Source organism: Staurois parvus, unplaced genomic scaffold (genome assembly GCF_062004578.1).
Source record: "Staurois parvus isolate SC_StPar_1 unplaced genomic scaffold, SC_StPar_1.0 ptg000019l, whole genome shotgun sequence".
NCBI lineage: Eukaryota > Metazoa > Chordata > Amphibia > Anura > Ranidae > Staurois > Staurois parvus.
In genome coordinates, this window is record NW_028317815.1 from 20,640,298 (window position 1) to 20,664,144 (window position 23,847).

The 23,847-nt window shown below is 42.1% G+C and overlaps 2 protein-coding genes across 3 annotated transcripts in view; one reads left to right on the forward strand and one right to left on the reverse strand.

The window, feature by feature from the left end:
* The window catches only part of FBXL13 (F-box and leucine rich repeat protein 13), a 267,401-nt gene extending 254,169 nt beyond the window's left edge, over nt 1-13,232 (forward strand). The window contains exons 19-21 of the mRNA XM_089685639.1: nt 5,855-5,989; nt 6,645-6,808; nt 12,723-13,232. Coding sequence (XP_089541765.1) covers nt 5,855-5,989; nt 6,645-6,808; nt 12,723-12,879 — 456 coding nt within the window. The 3' untranslated portion in view covers nt 12,880-13,232. The remainder of the gene's footprint in view (nt 1-5,854; nt 5,990-6,644; nt 6,809-12,722) is intronic.
* A 4,277-nt stretch (nt 13,233-17,509) lies between these two features.
* The window catches only part of FAM185A (family with sequence similarity 185 member A), a 78,782-nt gene continuing 72,444 nt past the window's right edge, over nt 17,510-23,847 (reverse strand). For both annotated transcript variants that reach the window (XM_089685649.1, XM_089685645.1), the window contains 2 exons: nt 20,356-20,490; nt 17,510-18,771 (listed from right to left, as the gene is read on the reverse strand). In XM_089685649.1, coding sequence (XP_089541775.1) covers nt 18,656-18,771; nt 20,356-20,490 — 251 coding nt within the window. In that variant the 3' untranslated portion in view covers nt 17,510-18,655. The remainder of the gene's footprint in view (nt 18,772-20,355; nt 20,491-23,847) is intronic.

Genomic DNA, 23,847 nt, shown 5'->3' on the forward strand with positions numbered 1-23,847 from the left:
TTATTCCACAATTATTCTGAATAATTGTGAGATGGTTGGGTATTCAGACTGCCATCTTTCATGAGTGTCTTTATTCACATATAGCATACAGACCACAAACTCACAGAGTTGGTTCTTCCCTTATCCACTTTACTAAAATGTCTTTTTATTGCTGCTTGTGCCTGATCCAGCAAGTCAGGTACTGTATATGAAATAAGGGGAAGTTTGTCAGGGACACTTCACAATCTAACCAAAACATTAAAAAAATGTCTGGAATTTAAAGCAGGGGAAGACAACCTTTCAGAGGTTGACATCTACCTGGACAACAAAGCAAAGATCCCCAGGGTGGGATGGGGGGTGTCACTAGGCGGTACCCTTTAAAAAAAAAATTAAATCACCACCCACTGTAGTGTTGTGCCCCCATTACATCAACCTCAACTGCAGTGACCTGCACCCCCAATGCAATGTCATGTACCCTCTTCACATCACCCTCCCCCAACACACTGTAGTGTCCTCTGCTCCTCTCCTCCCACAGTAGTGTTCTGTACCCCCCATTGCTGTGTCCTCTACCCCCTTCACATCAACCCCCACTGTAGTCTCCCTGGCCCCCACGGTAGGGTCCTGTAGCCCCCAAACCAGTGTTCTCTGACCCCATTCACATCAAACCCCCCCCCCCACTGTGTGATGTCCTCCACCCTGCCCCATAGCAGTGTCCTCTGCCTCCCCATTCCCCAAAGCAGTGCCCTAACTCCTTTTCTCATCAGAATCCCCCCCCAATGTAGTTTCCTCTGTCCCCCCTCCAACAGTGTCTCCTCTGCCTCCCTCCCACAGTGTTTCCTCTGCCCCCCCCATCCAGTGTCTCCTGTGTCACCCCCTCACACAGTGTCTCCTCTGCCCCCCCCCCCTCCCACAGCGTCCCTGGTTTCCCCCCTCCCACAGTGTCTCCTCTGCCCTCCCTCCCACAGTGTCTCCTGTTTCCACCTTACTAAAGTTTCTCCTCTGCCCCCCCCCACAATGTCTCCTGTTTCCCCCCTCCCACAATGTCTCCGGTCTTCTGCCCCCCCCCCCCCCACAGTGTCTCCTCTGCTCCCCCTACTAGTTTCTTCTCTGTTCCCTTCACATCACACACACACACACGTAGCACTTCCTACCTGTCAGCGTGTGTAGAGCAGAGCAGAGATAAGAAGACTGTATATTGTAGCTTACCAAGCCTTAAAAGAGACTTTTGGTTTTCATAAAAAAAAAAAAATTATACTCACCTAGGTGGATGCAGCATTGGTATGATGCTGCATCTGTCCCCCGCTGGCTCAAGACCGAGAATCGAGCAATCAAATACCGCTGATCACTCGGCTCTCAGCCTTCAGGCTTTAGAGAGCTGGTGACTGTCAATATCTGGCTTTCTGCACCCTCTAGCACTTACTTTAAATGCAGTATCTGCTTTAGTTTTCTCTTTTTTAGGTTTTTTTCTTTATTTTCACTTGGTAATTCGGTTGGCAACACATTTCCTGTCTTAGGATGTCTTCACTCCACGGAAGCAATGAAGACACCTTTGGACAACCGCATTGTTAACCTGGAGAGAGGGTAGTGTTAGATGCACAATCAGGTTTAGATGGATTTGACTAACATAAAAACCAAACTCACAGCTGATAAAAAAAACAGACTTACTGCGTTTATGAAAACTAATGCATCCAGCACATAAGAATTGAAAAGCTGAAATATCTGACAATTTTTTCTTTTGAGCTTAGATACACTAAAATATACCACAAATTATATACTGATAAGTTTTAGGATGCTTATGGGTTAAACCACACACTAATTTGATTTTCCTTTCTGGAATATTCTTGATGTATTTTACATACCAGAGAATGTGTTGGGGTGGGGGGTGGGGTGTTTGTGGAGGGCTGAGCTGATATCTCTAGTGGGAGATTTTGCTACTTGATTCTTTGAGAGATATAAGAAGCCAGTGCATACCTTAACTCACAAATGTGCACACAAAGATAAAATAGTTGTTCTATAAACTGTATTTAATTCAAAGCACATCTTCCTTACATTGGTATTAGGCCTTCCTATTGAAATACTCCACATTGCAGGAATATTAGTATAGTAGTCTTACTACAGCACAGTATAGATCAAATGTACAAGTGTTAGCCTTTTATGCCAACGTCATGAATTGGAAAAAATCAGTTGTTCTATGTACACAAAAATGCTGGCAAATACAGAAAGCTGTACATTTTATATAATGGAAATTAGCCTTCAAAGTCAGTGGTGGCAATCTCCACTCCAAATCAAAGCATTCACATGCCATACAACAGTGAGCATAACGAGTGCAAGGCAAGCCTGGGGGATGCTGTATATATTTCCAATGGTTGTTTTAATACTAAATATATTATTGGCATCTTGATAACTTACAGACTTAAACTAGAAAGTCCCAACTAGATTATGTTTCTTTTGTTAAATCACTTAAGTGTTAGTAAAGGCTAACTATATCCATTGTTAAAAACGTCCCTCCTACCTATCCTGTATAAAAAAAGATGTGTACTTAACTTTTATTTTAGCTGCTTCCCATCCACCCACAGCCTATAAACAGCGGACGGGAAGCAGTGCCAGTGTGGGTTAAGGTACCTGTACTTCAGCCCGCATCGGCGGCTCCTGTGCAGCTCACGGAGTGCACCCCCAGGAGCCTGGCGATCCGTGTGTCCTCTGGAAACAGCAGATCACATTACTGCTGTGTCCAGGTGATCACATGGTGATTTACCATGTGACTGCTGTGTCCAATCACAGCAATCACATTGTAAACATGCCAAGCCGAAAGTAAAGATCGGTTCTCTCTGCTCTCACACAGATCGACTGTGAGAGCAGAAAGAACTGATGCTGCAGTCTGTGAGCGTACAGCAGGCTGTTATTGTTGTAATAATAAACAATGCAGCCTGCACCTGTCATCTGTCCCAATGTCACCAGTACTCCCAATAATACTGCCATACACCATACCAATGTCCTGATTATCGCCATACCCCATACCAGAGTCATGATCACCGCCAGATGCCATACCAGCTCCCTGATCACTGCCATACACCATACCAGCTCCCTGATCACTGCCATACCTGCATCCTGATCGCCGCCATATCCACATTCTGATCACCCTATATGCTATTCCAGCATCCTGATCACCACCATACATCATACCAATATCCTGGTCACTACCATACCCCATACCAGTGCCCAGCATTTTAGGGTCTCAGCTGATAGATTTTCAAATATATATCCCAGTTTGTAGACTCTGTAACTTTCACACAGACTAAATAATATACACTGTTTTGGGTTATTTTTACCCAAATGTAGCAGAATACATTTTGGCCTAAATTTATGAAGAAAAATTATTTATTTGAAAAATTGCATAATAAAAACTAAGCAAAAAATATTTTTTTTTTCAAAATTTTTGGTGTTTTTGTCATTTATATAGCAAAAAATAAAAAAAGTGATGATTAAATATCACCAAAAGAAAACTCTGTACCCATGTGAAATTGTTATAAATTTTTTTTAGACAGTGTTGCATAACTGAGTAATTGTTACTCAAAGTGTGGCAGCGCTAAAAGCTGAAAATTGGACTGGAAGGTGGTGAAAGTGTCCGGATTTGAAGTGGTTGATCTGTCCAGTCATGTGATTCAATGGCTCCATATCGCCTGTGTGCAGGAGTGTTCAACAATGGTTGTAAATTCCCACAGCAGTGATGTCCCAACAACGCTCCCTCCTCTCCCTTGCAGCAGCTGCTCACTGACACGGGGCAGCTGGAGCTGCAGGATCACATGACTGAATTGAACAAAAAAAAAAGCTTTTTCTTTTTTTATATATACAGGATAGGTTGGAGGAGGGTAAGGGGATGTTTTTAAGAATAGTTAGTGTTAGCCTTACTGTCCTCTTTAAAGTAGGGCAAATAAGCAATTGCCAAGGTTTTTTTTTTTTTCCTGCTTCCACTTTTTTGCATCTCAGTGCATCTGATCTCTGTCTTCTTTCAGCCACTTCTTGTCTACATGCACTCAATCCAGCATAAGCTGCATATCATTGCATGATCAGCTTCCTGATGGTGACAACTGTGGACCATGTCTGGCCATGTCATGTGTGTCAGCATAGCTACCTGTAGTCTCTTTCAGGATGCATGTAACATGGTGACAATGCAGGAGCACAATTGGAAGACAGTTGTTACTTCATAACAGGAAGTGCCTTCATGGCAGGATCACCAAGTATTATTTTAATAAAAGCTGCATAATTAAAATCATTGGAAACAACTTTTGACATAACATATATGTTTTAACATGTTAGATCTTATATGGGATCTTATTGATATGGTTCAGATCTACTTATGAAGAGGAAATATAACCACAACATTGTGGGGTATTTAAAGTCAGCTTGGTTTCACTTTGCAAAGTGAATACACACTTTACTAGTTGAACAGTCTCTATCTCTTTGGCCCCATTATATCATACTATGATGGAACACTATTAGGGGGGGTTAACCATAGATATAAATCATTTTGTGCAGCAACATACAGAGGTTAGACAAAAAATTGGACACACTACATGATTTGCAGGTGTGAAAGTGACGACGTGTTTCACATGGAAAGTGGAAGTAATGCTTTTGCTTCCGCTGTGTGATGAGACACCTAGATAACAGGTGGGAAGCCTCACTTTTGTCATTCACTGCGAGCGCTGCTAGTAATACGGAGTCATGTCAGAGTCTTCATGGGACTGAGAATTAGTTCTGCAGTCACTTTTGCAGGAGTTGTTTTCTTATTCCGGGTGACAATGCTGCACAATGTCCTTTTGTCTCTTTCGGCCAGTTGACCATGATGACCGCGCTTATGCTTTTCAGACGTTTTCCCGGAAAGCGTATATATGCCGTCATAACCTTTGATACAGTACCTCACGACTTCACAAATAAATTGGCAACTTAAGTCACAGAGGCACCAGCTAAACGGCCACCAACAATTAGCCTTCTTTGAAGCTCCATAAGCTCTGACATGATTCCATATTACTAGCAGCGCACGTAGTGAATGACAAAGGTGAGGCTTCCCACCTGTTAGCTAGGTGTCTCATCATACAGTGAATGCAAAAGAATGTTACATCACTTCCACTTTCAAGGTGAAACATGTCGTCGCTTTCACACCTGCAAATCATGTAGTGTTTCCGTTTTTTTGTTTAACTTCTGTAATTATGGCTGCTTATATGAACTGTCAGAGATGGTATGGCTCCTGGCAAATTGTGGCTCCACTACCAGTCATGGGTGCTTCGTCACAGCAGAGTTCATCTTTTTTCCTGTCGTCCAACAATGCAAACAGACAGCAACACCAAGCATTCCTCTGTCTTTTTGAATCACTAAGCTTTATTGTTTACTCAGCAAGTCTTGTTAGCCTATGCTCCCTGCAGACGCGTTTATTAAATGAGGCTTGGTTATAGAGGACACAGGGTCTCCTCCATGCCTAAGCCCCAGTTTGGAAGAATTGCTACACTCGGGGAACCACAAGGAACCATAAAACCTGTTGATTCAGTGGTGTTGAGGTAGGTTTGTATTGTTTTTGGATGGCTGCTTTGTTTGAAAAGTGGCAAAATCTTGTGGAAAAATAAGTAGAGTATGTCATCTTCTAATACTCTGGCAAGTCTGTTAACATTTGAGTATAGGTCCACATTAAAAGCCAAACTCCTCATGGTTTTGTGTCCGTCAGCAAAACTTGCAACTGTTAGAAAACCTGAACAGTTATCAAATTTCTCAGTAATATTAGACATTAAAAGTAATCCCCAGATACCGCCAACAGGTCCTGTAAGTTTTTGCCCAGATCAGATATAAAAATGTATATTTTTTAATGGTTTGTTTCCTGTAACAGAAATTTTGCCATCAGTCAAAGGACCTGGAACTGTTGGATATTTCACACTGCTTGCAAGTAACCAACAACACAGTAAAAACAGTGGCATTCTGTTGCAAGATGCTTACATCCATCAATGTGGCCGGATGTCCAAAGGTACATGTGCATCACTCATATTTCCCAAGGAAGAACAGAAGTAATGTCAGGTTTTTCCATATGAAGTATATGTGAATACACTGCATGACTATTGTTTGTGGTCAGAGACCAATACAAAGTTGTAGGTTTTTTTTATGATTTAATTAAAAGCTTTTTCTATACCATTTCCTTCTATAGCCTAATGTCAGTATAGGGACCCAGTAACAACCAAGAAAACAAGCTCTATAGGATTACACAGAATGTAGACCAACCTTTTTACCCCAGAGAAACCCCTAAAAATTCTCAGGTTTCAGAAAAACCCTTAATAAAATCAATTCACGGGGGGTGAATGGCAAAAATGTCCCCTGTATTAGTGGTGAGTAGGAAGAATGCCACCATTACAGATAGCTAAAAAGCTAACGGCTATGTCAAGTAGTATTTAACCCAAAATTATCGAGACACCACCATCAGGTGGCAGTTCAACCAGTCACAGCTTAGGGAATTCCTAGCAAGCTCGGTAGGAACACCAGGATTCCATGGAAGAATGGCATAGATCATAGTCACACAGTGAAATGAATTTTAACCGATTTTGCTGAATGCATTTTTTTGGGGCTCAGGAGTGTTCTACACTAATCTGTAAAATATGGCACCAATTCACGATTCTTCCTTTATGCAGATAACAGATATTAGCATCCAGTATCTTTCTGGTGGTTGCCGTTACCTTCATATTGTGGATATATCTGGCTGTGTCCATCTCAGTGACAAGGCCCTGAAATATTTCCAGAAAGGCTGCCGACAACTTCGGACTCTAAGAATGCTTTACTGCAGGAGTATTTCAAAGTAAGTTATTCAGTTAACTATACCAGAATACACTATATTGCCAAATGTATTGGGACACCCCTCCAAATCATTGGATTCAGGTGTTCCAATCACCTCCATGGCCACAGGTGTATAAAATCAAGCACCTAGGCATGCAGACTGCTTCTACAAACATTTTTGAAAGAATGGGTCACTTTCAGGAGCTCAGTAAAATCAAGCGTGGTACAGTGATAGGTTGCCACCTGTGCAACAAGTCAATCCATGAAATTTCCTTGCTATTAAATATTCCACGGTCAACTGTTAGTGGTATTATACCAAAATGGAAGCAACTGGGAACAACAGCAACTCAGCCACGGAGTGGTGGGCAACGAAAAAATGACAGAGCGGGGTCAGAGCATAGCGCACAGAAGTCACCAACTGTCTGCGGAGTCAATAGGTAAAGACCTCCAAATTTTGTGCAGCCTTCAGATTAGCACAACAGTGCATAGAGAGCTTCATGGACTGGGTTTCCATGGCCAAGCAGCTGCATCCAAGCCTTACATCACCAAGTGCAATGCGAAGTGTTGGATGCTGGACTCTAGAGCAGGGGAGACGTGTTCCCTGGAGTGACGAATCACTCTTCTCTGGCAATCCAATTGACGTGTCTGGGTTTAGCAGTTGCCAGGAGAATGGTACTTGCCTGACTGCATTGTGCCAAGTGTAAAGTTTGGTGGAGGGGGGATAATGGTGTGGGGTTGTTGTTCAGGGGTTGGGCTTGGCCCCTTGGTTCCAAGAAAGGGAACTCTTAAGGTGTCAGCATACCAAGACATTTGGACAATTTCGTGCTCCCAGCTTTGTGGGAACAGTTTGGGAAAGGCCCCTTCCTGTTCCAACATGACTGCACACCAGTGCACAAAGCAAGGTCCATAAAGACATGGATGAGAGGGTTTGGGGTGGAGGAACTTGACTGTCCTGACCTCAACCCTATAGAACAGCTTTGGGATGAATTAGAGCGGAGACTGCGAGCCAGGCCTTCCTGTCCAACATCAGTGCCTGACCTCACAAATGCGCTTCTGAAAGAATGGTCAAAGATTCCCAGAGACACACTTCTAAACCTTGTGGACAGCCTTCCCTGAAGAGATGAAGCAGTTATAGCTGCAAAGGGTGAGCCAACTCAATATTAAACCCTATGGAGAAAGACTAGGATGCCATTAAAGTTCATGTGCGTATAAAGGCAGGTGTCCCAATACATTTGGCAATATAGTGTATATGGATTTTTTTTTTTCTTTTTACAAATATACCGTATTTTTCGCTACATAAGATGCACTTTTTTCCCCCCAAAAAAGGGGGGAAAATGTCAGTGCGTCTTATGGAGCGAATATGGAGCGGCCGGTCCGGTATTTCCACCGCGGCCGTGTCAGAATACTGGGCCGGCCGCTCAGCTCTGCAGCGGGACATTATGGAGATGACTGCTGACCTTTGGGGAGGTGGGGAGCGGGTACCTGAATTTGACAGGTACCCGCTCTTACTTCTTTGTTCTTTGATCTTACCTGTTCCTCTATCCAGCGGCGCGCTGTCTTCCGGCTTCTGTAGTGTGGGCACTGGGCATGACAGCCGGGTGCCAAGTGCGCATGCGCAAGAAGCGGTGCTTTTTGTGAATGGTAAGGCGGTACCTGGGACACATGACAGATCCCAGAAGCCGCCGGACCAATCACAAAGCGCAAGTGCTTCTCGCTCATGCGCACTGGGCATCCGGCTGTCATACCGAGCGCCATTACAGAAGCCGAGAAGACAGCGCGCGGCTGGATCGAGGAACAGGTAAGATCAAACAAAAACTCCGCGGAAGTAAGAGCGGGTACCTGTCAAATTCAGGTACCCGCTCCCCACCTCCCCAAAGGTCAGCAGTCATCTGTACTGTCCACAGTCTCTGGTCATCCCTGTGCTGTCCGCAGTCTCTGGTCATCCCTGTGCTGTCCGCAGTCTCTGGTCATCTCCTGTACTGTGTCTGCAGTCCATTAGTTCAGAAAATTTTTTTCCCCTGTTTTCTGCCTCTAAAACCTAGGTGCGTCTTATGGGGCAAAAAATACGGTACATCTTTTTCAAAAAATACTTGTGAAAATATACAAATACATCCAGTGCCTTGAAAAAGTATTCATACCCCTTGAAATTTTCCACATTTTGTCATGTTACAACCAAAAAAACGTAAATGCATTTTATTGGGATTTTATGTGATAGACCAAACACAAAGTGAAACATAATTGTGAAGTGGAAAGAAAATAATTTATTTACAATATGTGAAAAGTGTGGTGTGCATTTGTATTCAGCCCCCTGAGTCAATACTTTGCAGAACCACCTTTCGCTGAAATTACTGCTGCAAGTCTTTTTTGGGTATGTCTCTACCAGCTTTGCACATCTAGAGAGTGAAATTTGTGCCCATTCTTCTTTGAAAAATAGCTCAAGCTCTATCAGAGTGGATGAAGAGTGTCTGAACAGTAATGTTCAAGTCTTGCCACAGATTCTCAATTGGATTTAGGTCTGGACTTTGAGTGGGCCATTCTAACACATGAATATGCTTTGACCTAAACCATTCCATTGTAGCTCTAGCTGTATGTTTAGGGTTGTTGACCTGCCGGAAGGTGAACCTCCGCCCCAGTTTCAAGTCTTTTGCAGACTCTAACAGGTTTTCTTCTACAATTTTCCTGTATTTGGCTCCATCCATCTTCCTATCAACTCTGACCAGCTTTCCTATCCCTGCTGAAGAAAAGCATCCCCATACCATGATGCTGCCACCACCATTTTACATGGTGGGGCTGGTGTGTTCAGGGTGATGTGCAGTGCTTGTTTTCCATCACACATAGCATTTTGCTTTTAGTCCAAAGAGTTCCATTTTGGTCTCATTTGACCAGAGCACCTTCTTCCACATGTTTGCTGTGTCCCCTACATGGCTTCTCGCAAACTGCAAACAGGACTTCTTATGGCTTTCTTCTTGTACTCATTCATAAAGGCTAGATATGTGGAGTGCATGACTAATAGTTGTCCTGTGGACATATTCTCCCACCTGAGCTGTGGATCTCTGCAACTCCTCCAGAATTACCATGGGCCTCTTGACTGCCTCTCTGATGAATGCTCTCCTTGCCCGGCCTGTAAGTTTAGGTGGACAGCCATCTCTTGGTAGGTTTGCAGTTGTGCCATACTCTTTCAATTTTCAGATGACGGATTGAACAGTGCACCATGAGATCTTAAAAGCTTGGGATATTTTTTTTTTTTTTATAACCTAACCCTGCTTTAAACGTCTCCACACTTTATCCCTGACCTGTTTGGTGTGTTCCTTAGCTTTCATGATGCTGTTTGTTCACTAATGTTCTCTAACAAACCTCTGATGGCTTCACAGAACAGTTGTCTTTATACTGAGATTAATTTACACACAGGTGGACTCTATTTACTAACTAGGTATCCTCTGAAGGCAATTGGTTCCACTTTGGTTTTAGTGCGGGGTATCAGAATAAAGGGGCTGAATACTAATGCACGCCACACTTTTCAGATATTTGTAAAAAAAATTTGAAAAACCATTTATCATTTTCCTTCCACTTCACAATTATGCTCCTAGATTGTAAGCTCGAAAGAGTAGGGCCCTCTAACTCCTCGTGTGCTGTTTGTTGTTGCTGTACTGTTTCATGTATTGTCCCCCCCCTCTATTGTACAGCGCTGAGCAAACCCTTTGGTGCTATATAAACTCGATATAATAATAATAATGTGCCACTTTGTGTTGGTCTATCACATAAAATCCCAATAAAAATACAGTTACGGTTTTGGTTGTAACATGACAATGTGGAAAATTTCAAGAGGTATGAATACTTTTCCAAGGCACTGTATGTAAATTAATCCAGAACTCTGACTTGACCAACAGGTTGTGCCACTGGTGAAACTAAAGTGAAAAATTCAGTAACCTGTAACAACTAATGAGATTTTAGTTTGCTTTTGTCGCCAAAAGTTGATGGCCGAAGCAATAGATTTATGAAAGCCTTCGAACAATCTCTAAGCAACAAATTCACACTTTTACATTATGTCACAATGGCTGCGGCAGGGCACCAGTGGCAGACCTGCCAATTCTGGTGTTCAATGGCAAATGTCAATCAAGCTCCATGGTGCTGTGCTGGGCAGTGAGCACAGGGCCCACTAGAGGAAGTCAGGCCCTCAGACCACCCTCCTGAAGTATGTTTCTGATTGTTTGGTCAGGGACAATCACTCCCATGGCCTGCTGGAGGTTATTTTGTAGGGCTTTAGCAGTGCTCATCCTGTCCCTCCTTGCACAAAGGAGCAGATACCGACCCTGCTGATGGGTTAAGGACCTTCTATGGCCCTGTCCAGTTCTTCTAGAGTAACTGCCTGTCTCCTGGAATCTCCTCCATGCTCTTTAGATCCTGGAGGAGATAGACTCCCTGTGAAACCTCTGAGGGTCCAGGTATTGCCTCATGCTACCAGTAGTAACCCTGACCCTAGCCAAATGCAAAACTAGTGAAAAACAGTCAGAAAAGAGGAGTAGGGAAAAAAAATGTCAAAGGCCTCCACCTGTAAAACCATTCCTCTTTTGATTGGTTGTCTCATTGTTGCCCATCTAGTTCACGTGTTAATTTCATTAACACCAAAGCAGCTGAAACTGATTAACAACCCCCTCTGCTACTTAACTGACTAGATAAATATCCCAGGATTTTAATTGACTTGATGCTATGCTCTGATTAAAAAGTGTTCATTTAATTTTTTTGAGCAGTATATATTGTGCAGTGTTGGATTTCCATGATCTGAGGAGGGCTGCACCACCATCTCTTTCCAGTCTAGGTTGCTGAATGTCTTTGAGATTTATGGCTCACGTGTTGGGTGCCTCAACCATTTCTGAGCACTGAAGTATCAAGTTTGCATATTTCCTTTTTTTCCTCTACACATGAAACAATGAATAAGGTGAACTGATTTTGCCTTAAAAAAGAAACACCCAGAAATCCATGCACCTATGCAACAGTAGAAATTATCCAGCAGTCCTTTGTGGTCAGCGGTAAGGCTATGCGTGGATCCAGAACTCTGTTCTCCTCATCTAGAGATCACAGTAGATCCCCGGAAAGGAGCTGACACCTTCTGAGTAAGCTCTAACAGCTTGACAAAAAAGGAGGACAAAACCAAAATTTGTTGCCGTGGTTACCCTTTAACCCAGGAGTGTTGTCCAGGAGCCACATGGATGTCCCCTCTCCTTTCAGTGGGCTTGCTGTGACTGTAATATCACGTACTGGGTACAAAACCAGCTGTGTGTGGCAGCCATGTTGTTCAAGTCCCAGGTCAACCAAGTCATTTTATCAGAGTATAAGACAGATCAGCAGTGACCTTCCCTTCCTGTCAGGACATGGACATTAGTGTATACAATCAACATTTAGCTGCATTCTAAACCCCCTTATCAGTACTTGGATAGGATTAGCAGAATCTAACCCCAATACACGTCTCAATGCCCTCATAAAACCATCAGACTTGCAAACTTGAGTTATCGGGAAAGCAAGCTGATGTCCTTTCTTCTAATTTCTCGTCATAAATACTGCAGCTGGACTTATTAATGAGTACACATTTCTGCCTACCTCATTCTGAAGATCCAAAAACTTCAGTGTATTTCATAGCTAATGAGGTAATAACAGTACAACCAGAATAAGGACATATTTACCTCTAGAAGTTAATTAGCAGCATTTTGAGCCCAAAGCACCCCTATGCTAGGAGGTACCAGAGTGGACTAGGCCCCCACACCCCTCCTAGGGGGAACAGATATCTGACACAGAGGGCAGTGGGCTGATATCGCATTTGCCACAGTGACCACTCATCAGGTGTGCAAACAGCGCTAACTAGCTAATTTGTAGCTGGTTCATATGAACACCAACTTGTATTTGTGAGAACAGAATGTAACATATGCAATATTATTTTACAGGGCTGTTGTTCTGAAGATTGAATCAAAGTATCAAAATGTTGAGTATAGTTCAGATGATCCTCCACCCTGGTTTGGCTATGATCGTCATGGTAACCTGTTCAATGGCATGTCACATCTGGAGGAAACAGATATGATTGATGAATCAATGGATGTATAAATCATCTTCAGTGGACTCATGGCATTTTCTGAATATGTAATAAGAACATTAATGAATATTTGTCAATTTAACAAGTACCTTATTTGTTGTAATATTGTTTCTGAGTGCAACTCTCATACTGTTGGGAAAGGAGTACGCCTAATATTCTGTACGCCCATTTCATCATCCGCGTCCTTGGAGCAGCATTAAAGCATTATTTAGTGGCAAACCTTTTAGAAAACCCATGGAATCATTATGTATGAAATATGGAATCCTTAGAAGCCAAAGAATTAAAAGACATTTACAGCTGATATAAACATCTAGTTGTAAACTTTGAAAATTATAAAGAATGCATTAAAAAAAAAGTTTGGACACCCCTGTACAAATGCCAGTTTTTTTTTTAGATGTAACAAAATCAGACAAATCACTTCAGAATTTTTTTCCACCTTTAATGTAACCTACTGTATAATATGTACAATTCAAACAAAAAGTGAAATCTTTAAAGGGGGGTTGAATTAAAAAATAAAAAAAATTACAATAACATGGTTGCTTAATTATGCACACCCTTAAACTAATACTTTGTTGAAACACCATTTGATTTTATCACAGCATTCAGTCTTTTGGGGTAGAAGTCTATCAGCATGGCACATCCTGGCTTGGGAATCATTGCCCACTCTTCCTTGCAAAATGCTCCAAATTTGTCAGCATTAGAGGGCATCTCCTTTTCTCAGCCCTTTTCAGGTCATCCCATAGATTTTCAGTTATATTACGATCTGTTCTCTGGCCAGGCCTTTCCAAAACTTTGATCCTCTCTGGGTGATGCCATTCTTTTATTGATTTGGAGGCATGCTTTGGGTCGTTGTCATGCTGAAAAGTGAAATTCCTCTTCATCTTAAGCTTTTTAGCAGAGGACTGAAGGTTTTGTGCCAAAATTCCCTTCACCTTGACTAAAGCCCCAGTTCCCGTTGAAGAAATACTGCCCCAAAGCATAATGCTGGTACCACCATGCTTCATTGTGGGTATGATGGTGCTTTTGGCAGACTTAATTTAGGTTTTTGCAAAATGTAAGGAAAGGCTTCTGTCTTGCCACTCTACCCTACAGCCTAGACATACTGTATGAAGAATACGGGAGATTGTTGTCACATATCACACAACCAGTACATACGAGATATGCCTGCAGCTCCTTTAATGTTGCTGCAGGTCTCATGGCAGCTTCCTGGCATATTTTTCATCAATTTTGAAGAAACACCCAGTTCTTGGTAATGTTGCTGTTATGCCATAATTTCTCCCCTTGTTGATGACTGTCTTCACTGTGTTCCATGGTATATCTAATGCCTTGTAAATCTTTTTGTACCCGTTTCCTGTTACATTCCAACAATCAGATCCCTCTGATGCTTTGTAAGCTCTTTGCAGACCATGGCTTTTGCTGTAAGAGAAAAATGTAAAAAAAAAAAAAAAATCCTACTAGAACAGCTGAACTTTATATAGGCTTAACCAGAATCACTTTGATTGGTTAATTTTGAATACAGCCAAATGTCTACCTATAAGAGGGTGTACACACTTGGGGCCCTTTCACATGAGCGGACTGATCGGGTCCATCTGTCTGTTTTTCAGGTGGACCCGATCGGACCATCCATTGTTCTCTATGGGGAGGCGAATGTGAACAGACATGTGTCCGTTTACACCCACCTGCATACGATCCGCTAAAAACATCTAGTGGATAGGATCAGATGACAGATGTAAAGAAACATGAGGTCCATGTACATCTGACTGCCCCATAGAGAATAGTGGGCTGGGTCCGTGTCTGCTCTACTTAAGCGGAACAGACATGGACCTGTCATCCACCTGCTCAGCGGGGATCAGTGGACAGATCCCCCGCTGAGCAGGTGGATCTGCTCGACAGAATCCGCCTGTGTGAAAAGGGCCGTATTCGGTCATATTATTTTAGGAGTGTTCAGTGTTTTCATGTGTACATTGATTATAGTGAAAAATGAGACTATGGGAATGTTTTGGGAAAAAATGCTTAAAAAAAAGCAATTGCCCATAAACTCTCAACTCTTTGACAAAAAAACCTGCATAAAAATGCTGATAGTGCCTCATACTGCACTATCAGCATTTTTATGCAGGTTTTTTTGTCAGAGGTTCTGGTATTTTTTCAGACGCAGTGTGTGCATAGAATTTAAAGGGTAACCAGAAAATGTAATTTTATTTTAAGTTATGCCATGTTATTGGGAACATGTAACAAATATACAGTAGGTATTATCCCAATTTGGCTGCATAATTGGAAACACACTGAGTTACATACTGGTTTGTTTATACTATGCTAAAAATATTACAAGTAGTTTTAACACTGAAAAAAAGCAGGTTTTTGATTATTTAGTCTTCATGCACATAGCTGCAAATGGCAGGACAGTGCATAACATGGCCATGTTTTTCTCTGCCAGCAGTGACAAGTGCCTTTTTGAATGCAGAAAAGTGAATATAGCCCTGTACACATGTAGCTGCTCAGACTCGGGTATAATTGAGTACAGCCTTTACCTGCCATTTATATGTACAGTCTGACTGGCAGCAGCTGTTTGTTGCACCATTCACTTCCGCCACACAGCCCATCAAGTTTTACAGTCTCCTAACCATAGGACAAACATTCTGAATATATATTCATTAACCTCCTTGGCGGTGTTCCCGAGTGTAGCTCGGGGTAGAATTTCTATACCAAGAACGGTAACCCCGAGCTACACTCGGGCTTACCATGCAGCGTTCTCTAGGGGTCCCTGCAGCACTTACCTTGTCCTTCGCTCCCACGATGGGTCCCCTGCAGCGTCCCCGTCCATCTCCTCCGGCGGATGCCGGCATCTGGCTTCCGTGTTCCGGTCCCCGTGACGTCGGAACGTTCGGGCGGTGGAACCAGCGGGAAATTTGAAATTTTTAAAAAATGACATTTTTGCTGTCATTGCTTTTTCACTGCATTTCACATACATTTTGTCCCTACTGCTTTGTCCTGTGCCCTGCCTGCATTTTGACTGTTCTTTCAGCCTGGAAACCTAGAAAAGTCCATGGCGGCCAAAAAGCATCCCTTTACGTCAAAAGTGGTTTTAGAAAAGCGATAGTAAATCAGAACCACTTGCAGAATTGAGTGATGATTTGTAGGGAAATTCGTCATCAGACACTGAAAACGATTTTGCGACTTTGCTCAGCGATGTGCGAATTTGCCTCTGTATTTCAAATTTCAGTGTTTTTGGTTTGATTATATTATTGAATTAAATTTATTATTATATTATTATTTTTTATGATTATTTATTAAATTATAATTTATGATTTCGTGTTTCAAGTTTTATCATATCCGGAATGTTTAATAGACTCTTTTTCGGATAGATTTCAGTGAGTTATTCCTAAAAATTACAGCCTACAATTAAAAACTACATATTTCCATGCAAAAAAATGGTACCGCTTTCAGCACAAAATTCCTGACATGATCATACCGCCAGGGAGGTTAAAGGCGAAGTTCACCTTTTCCAGAAAATAGTCTATGCAGTCAAAGGGCTCCAGTAGATCTTTTAAAAATTCTTCAGCTTTGCCAAATGTTCATTAATTGTTTTCATACCTGTAGGCCATTTGAGCCCCCCCAGAAATCTGGTCTAAAAACTCCCAGTTAGCAACTGCCATCGTCCAACTTGCCAGAACGTGAAAAATGTGTTGGGTGCGCACTCACAGCATTACTGAAGCAAAGACCAACAGTTCTCCTGTTCTAGTAACATGGTGGTTTTTAGGCCAGGCTTCTGTGGGGACCTAAATGGCCTACAGGTATGAAATAAAAAAATGAATGAACATTTACCAAAGCTGCACAGTTTTTTTATTATTATCTACTGGGCCTCTTAACTGCATTGGCTATTTTCTGGAAAAGGTGATTTTAGCTGTTAAAGACAAAAAATGAAAATATATTTTGGCTACCATAAAAAAAACTTTTAGTACCACCACATTACATATCTTGCCTTGTATTTGATGTTTTTAAGTGTTTTGAGGGTTACAAATCGTGAAGATTGTACCAGCGGAAGATGTTTTTATCAATTAGAGTAATGAGAGACGTTGTAAATTTAGGTCTCATTCACACCATGGTGCAGAGACGTCAGTTTTTCAGCACAAGTTTTGCAAGGGCACAACAAAAACAATTGTTGTCTATGTGACACACAACACTAGTATCATGTATGGATTTTTTTTCTGCGCTGTGTATAAAACTCATTGAAGCGTGTATGAAAACTGATGTCTCTGCAAGTGAAATCTGTGTGTCAGTTTCCACCATTTTTTCTGCATGTATGGTGTGAACAAGGCCTAAAATGAATAGACCAATGATGCATGTCCACTAATTTATAAATGTTCCAACCTCTCACTATCTCCTAGTCCCTGTTATAATACCACAGGAAAATGCATTGGGGGAGGAGCCTGTATTAGGCAGGATGGAAAAAGTTTACTAAAGCCAAGCAAGTTAACGGTGTGGCCTACATTTCTTCATTACCAGGAGTAAGTTACCTTTTCATATTCCCCCCCTACATTACCATCTGGATTTGCTTTTCAGACTATTTAATAACTGTGTATACATTCTTTAAACTTTTAATTTTATCTGCAAAACTGAAATAATAAAATGAGGCACAGAACGGTACTCTAATTCCATTTTTATTGTAAAGTGCAGTGTCTTCTAATACATTGCTTATTTCTTACATGGGCACAAGTTGGAACAAACTTGGTTACAGAAAGGTTAACCGTTACTCTGATAAACAGTATGCACATTCTAATAAAAGGACAGTGTAAAATAATTAGAAAAATGCTTATAAAAACAAATCCAGGTATCCCACAGGATAGAACATAGAGATTTGTAATGTCAGCATTAGAAATGCTAATCATTTCTTAGCTAGCCCAGTGCTGTTCACCTCAATATGTGTGGGCCACAAACTCACATGCTTTTACAAGTCGATACTAATGGCCAGCAACCATCTCAGTAGCGTATTTCATTAGGCAAAATATTGTGCCTATTCCAAAATTCCGTCCAGATATGAGGCTTTCAAGAACGGCCGCTGTACAGACTCCTTTTCACAACAAAGTTTTGCTGACAATACAAAGTTCAAGTTGTATTCATAAACACTAGACAAGGCACAAGTATAAACCATTTTCGCAATCTGTGACCTATAAATGTGAACAGACACTACATTTAAAACCACAGCATTGTTAGTCTCTTCAGCTTGGATGTAAGTGAATGGCTTTTTCTTTCTGGAAGATACTGTCCTTCTTCCTATGACACTTTGGTCTCCAGGATTACCATACAATGTACTATAGGCATTCCCAGGATACAATGCTGATCAAAAGAAGTCACCCCCTGAGCTCTACAAGGAAGACAAGACTTGTCCATATAGCTGTTGCAAGGCACAGTGCATCAGACAATGTCTTCTTAAAGCTGCTTCATGATTTTGGGATAACTTCCCAGGATTTCACATAAAAGTGCCTTCAAACACACACTCCAGTTTAATCTAAAATCAAAGACTCTAAATCACAGGTCAGTAAACATAATTCCTCATCCATACAAAACATACTATAACCAGCACACACAAACGAGCTCTCCTGAATTTGCCTTTTTGTATAGTAACATACAAGAAGATCAATACCCACCTTTCCTACTGTATATACAAAATGGAGAGAGGAAACACCGCAATTTAAAAATGCTTATTCTGCATTTTACATTTGACTTAGGTACTATGTAAGCTGACTGATCCAGTTATACTCCAGTAAGGTCCAGTATTTTGTAGAAATCTCATGTTGTATGGAGTTTTAGTGATTGCAGCCAGTCCTGGAGCTTCAAGTACACTGTGCCTTTCCTGGCTTCTGCTTCAATCCATCTCTGTGTTTCATTCATCAAATTCATTGTTGCTGAAAATAAAGCACAGTGATAGACTAGATTATCTGGAATATTATGCATGGTCTGCGGGAAGGAAGACCTACTAGAGGGAGCAATTAAATTGCAATTTTCAGTGGCCCAAACACTGAACACAACTTGCAAAAAAGAACCAAAGTGTAGGTATGAACTGAATACACTATACATCCATATGGCTGTGTGCAGGACCATGAACGCAGCTTACTGAAATCAATGACAGGTGCTGGCTGTACAGACTTCCACGTGCATCCTCGAGTGCACATCTGTGCAGGTTCAATGCAATGATCAGTATGCCATCTGTCTACATCTTGATCCATACATTGGACCTGCACAGATGTGCACTCGAGGATGAGCATGGAGATCTGTGCAGCTGGTCATCTGTCATTGACTTCAACAGGCTGACTGCACACTCCAGGATGTAACATCTGTGCTCCCCCTGGACAGTTGAAGACCTAAATGTGAACGGCGATTAACTCGAGACACCATTTTTTAAAAAAAAAAGATGATTACTATGGGGCTGTTAAAGAAAAAAGTGTACAGTGGTGGTTCCTACATTTGTATCCTCACAGGTTCACTTTACATGGACTTTAATGGTTTGAAATCCACATCATGCAGACAGATTGTTAGTCAAAGAAACAGTCATGTTTACACCTACTACACTGGATGGTTAACAAAAAAGTGTAGGAACCATGTGCATGGGCTTGAGACTCATAAGAATGTAAATGATAACTGTTTGACAACTGCAAAATTATCTGATAAACCTGACAGAACTCTAGTGCTATCCTGCATACTCTGTGAGGTTATCTCAAGCTGCATTGTTAGGTCTGCCCAGGTTCACCATTGTGGCCTACAGAATAACCCCCCCCCCCCCCAATGCTGTGGAGATGAAGCAAGCAGGAGGTGTTTTGTAGTTTTAATACACTTCTTGGCCTAGGATGATAATATTGCTCCAAAGATGCAGAGTGAGTGCTGTCACCCTACCACAGGAAACCACCAACCACATCTAAAACCTGGTAATCTGCAATATATTAAATGGTACTCCTTGGGTTTAGATACACTTGAAGCGGCTGCTGAGTTACCTTTACATTCACAGTGACTTGTATGGGGAAATAGACAGAAACACTTGACAATTATCAGAACTAAGCTCCCTCAATCAACACGGAATACTTTCCAGGAATCTACATGGGCATTTTTTCATTTTATCCGGAGGATGGGTTTTCTCAGCTAAGCACACCCTCCTGCATGCATGCCTGAGCTAAGGGAATAGGAGTTCCTGGAAGTAAATGCCACATGAATCATCTGCCCTTATTCAAGATGGCTGTGGTTGGAAATGTTAGGGGGGTGTTTTTCAAAGTGATTTCTCATAATAAAGCATGGGGACATTGATGGATGGGTGAGTTTGCTTTGAATATGAAAAACAAATTAAATAGCATTTTCAGTTTGTGGCACTCAGATATAGATAAGCTCCATTCAAGCACTGAGCCATTATTCCAAAACTATACAGCAAAAGCAATTTGAAACTAGAGGAGCTACAGTAATTTATGTGATCACCATTTAAATCATGTATGTAGCATATTTACCTTTTAAAATTGTTTGGCCCTCTGTGGAAGTGTTCTCGATTTCCTGTAATTTAACCTCAGGGCTAACATTCACTCTGGCTCCTACCAGCTGTAAGTACGCCTCAAGGTTTGCAGGTATTTTCAACTTAATACTTCCTACAAATGGCAATGGAAGTAAAAATTAACATAAACCTTAGACAAAATTATAGATATAGACAGATCAGATAGATTAGACAATTAGCTTTATTATGACGTTAAGTAAAATGTTATCCTTTTGGACTGCCTGCAACACATCAACCCAGCCTTTCTCAACCAGGGTTCCTTCAGAGGTTGCTAGGGGGTTCCTTGAACAATGAGCAACGTCTGCCTCGCAGATGAGTAACCACTATGAACAATGATCTTTTTAGCCATCTGTAAGGAGAGGAATCTTCCCAATGACTACAAATAAAACTACAGTAAGGCGCATTCGTCTATGTGACCATCACACTAATGTACAAGGCGTGATAATTTAATTCCCGGAATGCCCGCAGTGTAATTATGGTGGTGAGTCGCACAATCATTGTGTTCTGGCATGTTCTATTTGCACTCACCTGGGTCACCAGACCGGTTGACTCAGTCTTTATGGAGTAGTAGAAGAAATAACGTGTGTGTGTTGCTCTGTTGGTGGAAAATGAGTGACAGGTATCTGGAACAGCAGATTAACATCACATTTTGCATAAAAATTGGCAAAAGTGCAATGGTCATCATGGAGAAATCGTGTTTTTGAATGGCATAGGCGGTTTAAGGAGGGGCGGGAAGATGTTCACAATGACGCAGGCTGTGGGCTTTCAACAATGCCAAGGAAAGATGCAAATGTAAACAAAGCATGGACCCTCGTAAGCTCAGATCGAAGACTAAACAGAGAGGTTATTACGAGCGCTTGTACAAGTTAATGAGCAGCTAGCATAAAGGTACAACCTTAAACCTTCTCAATAACATAATATAAAAAATGCAGCGCTAAGTATAGGGTATTGAACTAATAAACATAAATGTAAGGTGTATTAGTCAATAATAAAATGACAGTAATAAATAAGAGTCTATATCAGTGACACTATAAAGTGCATATAGTGACTAATTAAGTATGCTATCACATCCCGCGACGTGATGATGAACGTTCCAATACAAGGTGAAGTATCAGTGATTCTCGTGCTCTTAGGTGGGTGTATATTATGCACTAACCAGATAGCGCACACAATTGCGCGTTTGAGTTATCAGAGCACTCCTGGTACTCTGAAACTGGAAGGGAAGGAATCTGGAGATCATCTGGCAAACCAGCAGCCCGACAGGTGATCAGCATATCATCTATACCAACTGTGGTACTTCATCCAGCAGGGGGTTATCATCCATGTGTAGTGAATTCTCAGATATCCAGTAAGGAACCCACCAAATAAGGCATAGAGCATCAGACTAGGAATCCACATGTAGGGGATAAAGAGGAAACAAATATGGCCGCCGACCTCCGCGCGGCTCGGACGGCGTGACGTCACCGGCTAGGCTCCACCGGTGACATCATGCCGTCTGAGCCGCGTGGAGGCCGGTGGCCATATTTGTTTCCGCTTTATCCCCTACATGTGGATTCCTAGTCTGAGTTAAAAAGGTTGAGAAAGGCCTCACCAATCGATAAAATCAATCCAGTAAATCGTGTACTTTTCTTCTGCTTTATACAGTATATTGTCAACATCAGATGATATGTGGTTTCCCACAAGAATTAATGTAGTCTCCTGTGTTATGAAAGGTTTAGTTCCCATGTACCCTAAGTTATAGCAATAAAGGCCTTGTAATACTCCCCACGGACAGTAATGGCACCACCTTCCTGGATATCCCTCCAGTATGGTCTGTCTTCGTGACAGGCAGAAGTCCAAAAGCCCACACAGAGCACATGGGGACAAGGTGCATGTGGCCTGGTATGGTTTGGGGGAAGGGGTGACGCTCACTCGTCCGTCCACTGATGAAACACCGGTTGGTAAGGTTGCGGTGGACATCGTTCCTTAACAACCATGTTGTTTACTCATCCATGTCTTTATGGACCTTGCTTCCTGCACTAGTGCACAGTCATGTTAGAACAGGAAGGGGCCATCCCCAAACTGTTCTCACAAAGTTGGGAGCATGAAACTGTCCAAAATATCTTGGTATGCTGACGCCTTAAGAGTTCCCTTCACTGGAACTAAGGGGCCAACTCCAACCCCTGAAAAGCAACCCCACACCATAACCCCCCCTCCCCCAAACTTTACACTTGGCAGGTCGCAGTCAAGCAAGTACCGTTCTCCTGGCAACCGCCAAACCCAGACACGTCCACTGGATTGCCAGACAGGAAAGCGTGACTCGTCACTCCAGAGAACATGTCTCCACTGCTCTAGAGTCCACTGGCGGCGTGCTTTTCACCACTGCATCTGACGCTCTGCATTGCACTTGGTGATGTAAGACTTGGATGCAGCTGTTCGGCCATGGAAACCCATTCCTTGAAGCTCTCTACACACTGCTGTGCTAATATGAAGGCCACATGAAGTTTGGAGGTCTTCAGCTATTGACAGTTGGCGACTTCTGTGCACTGTGTGCTTCAGCATGCGCTGACCCCGCTCTGTCATTTTATGTTGCCTGCCACTTCGAAGCGGAATTGCTGTTGTTCCCAGTTGCTTCCACTTTGTTATAATACCACCAACAGTGGACCGTGGAATATTTAGTAGCAAGGAAATTTCACAGATAGACAAATGTTTGTAGAAGCAGTCTGCATGCCTAGGTGCTTGATTTTATACACCTGTGGCCATGGAGGTGATTGGAACACTTGAATCCAAAGATTTGGAGGAGTGTCCCAATACGTTTGGCAATATAGTGTATATATAATACTTTGCATATGTACCCCAAGAGTATGTTTTATGAATTACATGTTACAGTGTTTGGCCTTCTCCTCTACTGAGGAAAAGATACAACTTATAAAGTCATCCCCAACTCAGCCTCTAGTTACATCACTAACCTGGACTCAAAATGGCAACCACATCATTCTCTTCATTTCTCCCAAGATCTCCTGCTCTCTAGCGCCCTTGTCACCTCCAGGATTTCTCCAGAGCTGCTCCCATCCTCTGGAACTCCCTTCCCCAATATGTACCGCTATCTACATCTCTGTCCACTTTTAGACGATCCCTGAAAACTCATCTCTTCAGAGAGGCCTATCCTGCCCCCACCTAACAACTGTACATGTATTCTATCCATCAGCCCATCCCCCACAGTTATTACCTTTTGTATCTCTCAACCCTCCCCCTTAGATTTTAAGCTTTAATGAGCTCTGAATCCTCCTGTATTCATTTGTATTGTAATTGTACTGTCTGCCCTTATGTTGTAAAGTGCTGCATAAACTGTTGGGGTTATACAAGTCCTGTATTATAATAATAATGAGCCCATTAAATCTTTTGCTGCTTCAGACTTAACCACTTGCCGACCACAGATAGCTGAATGACGGCTTCCCCGCAGCCGGACAGT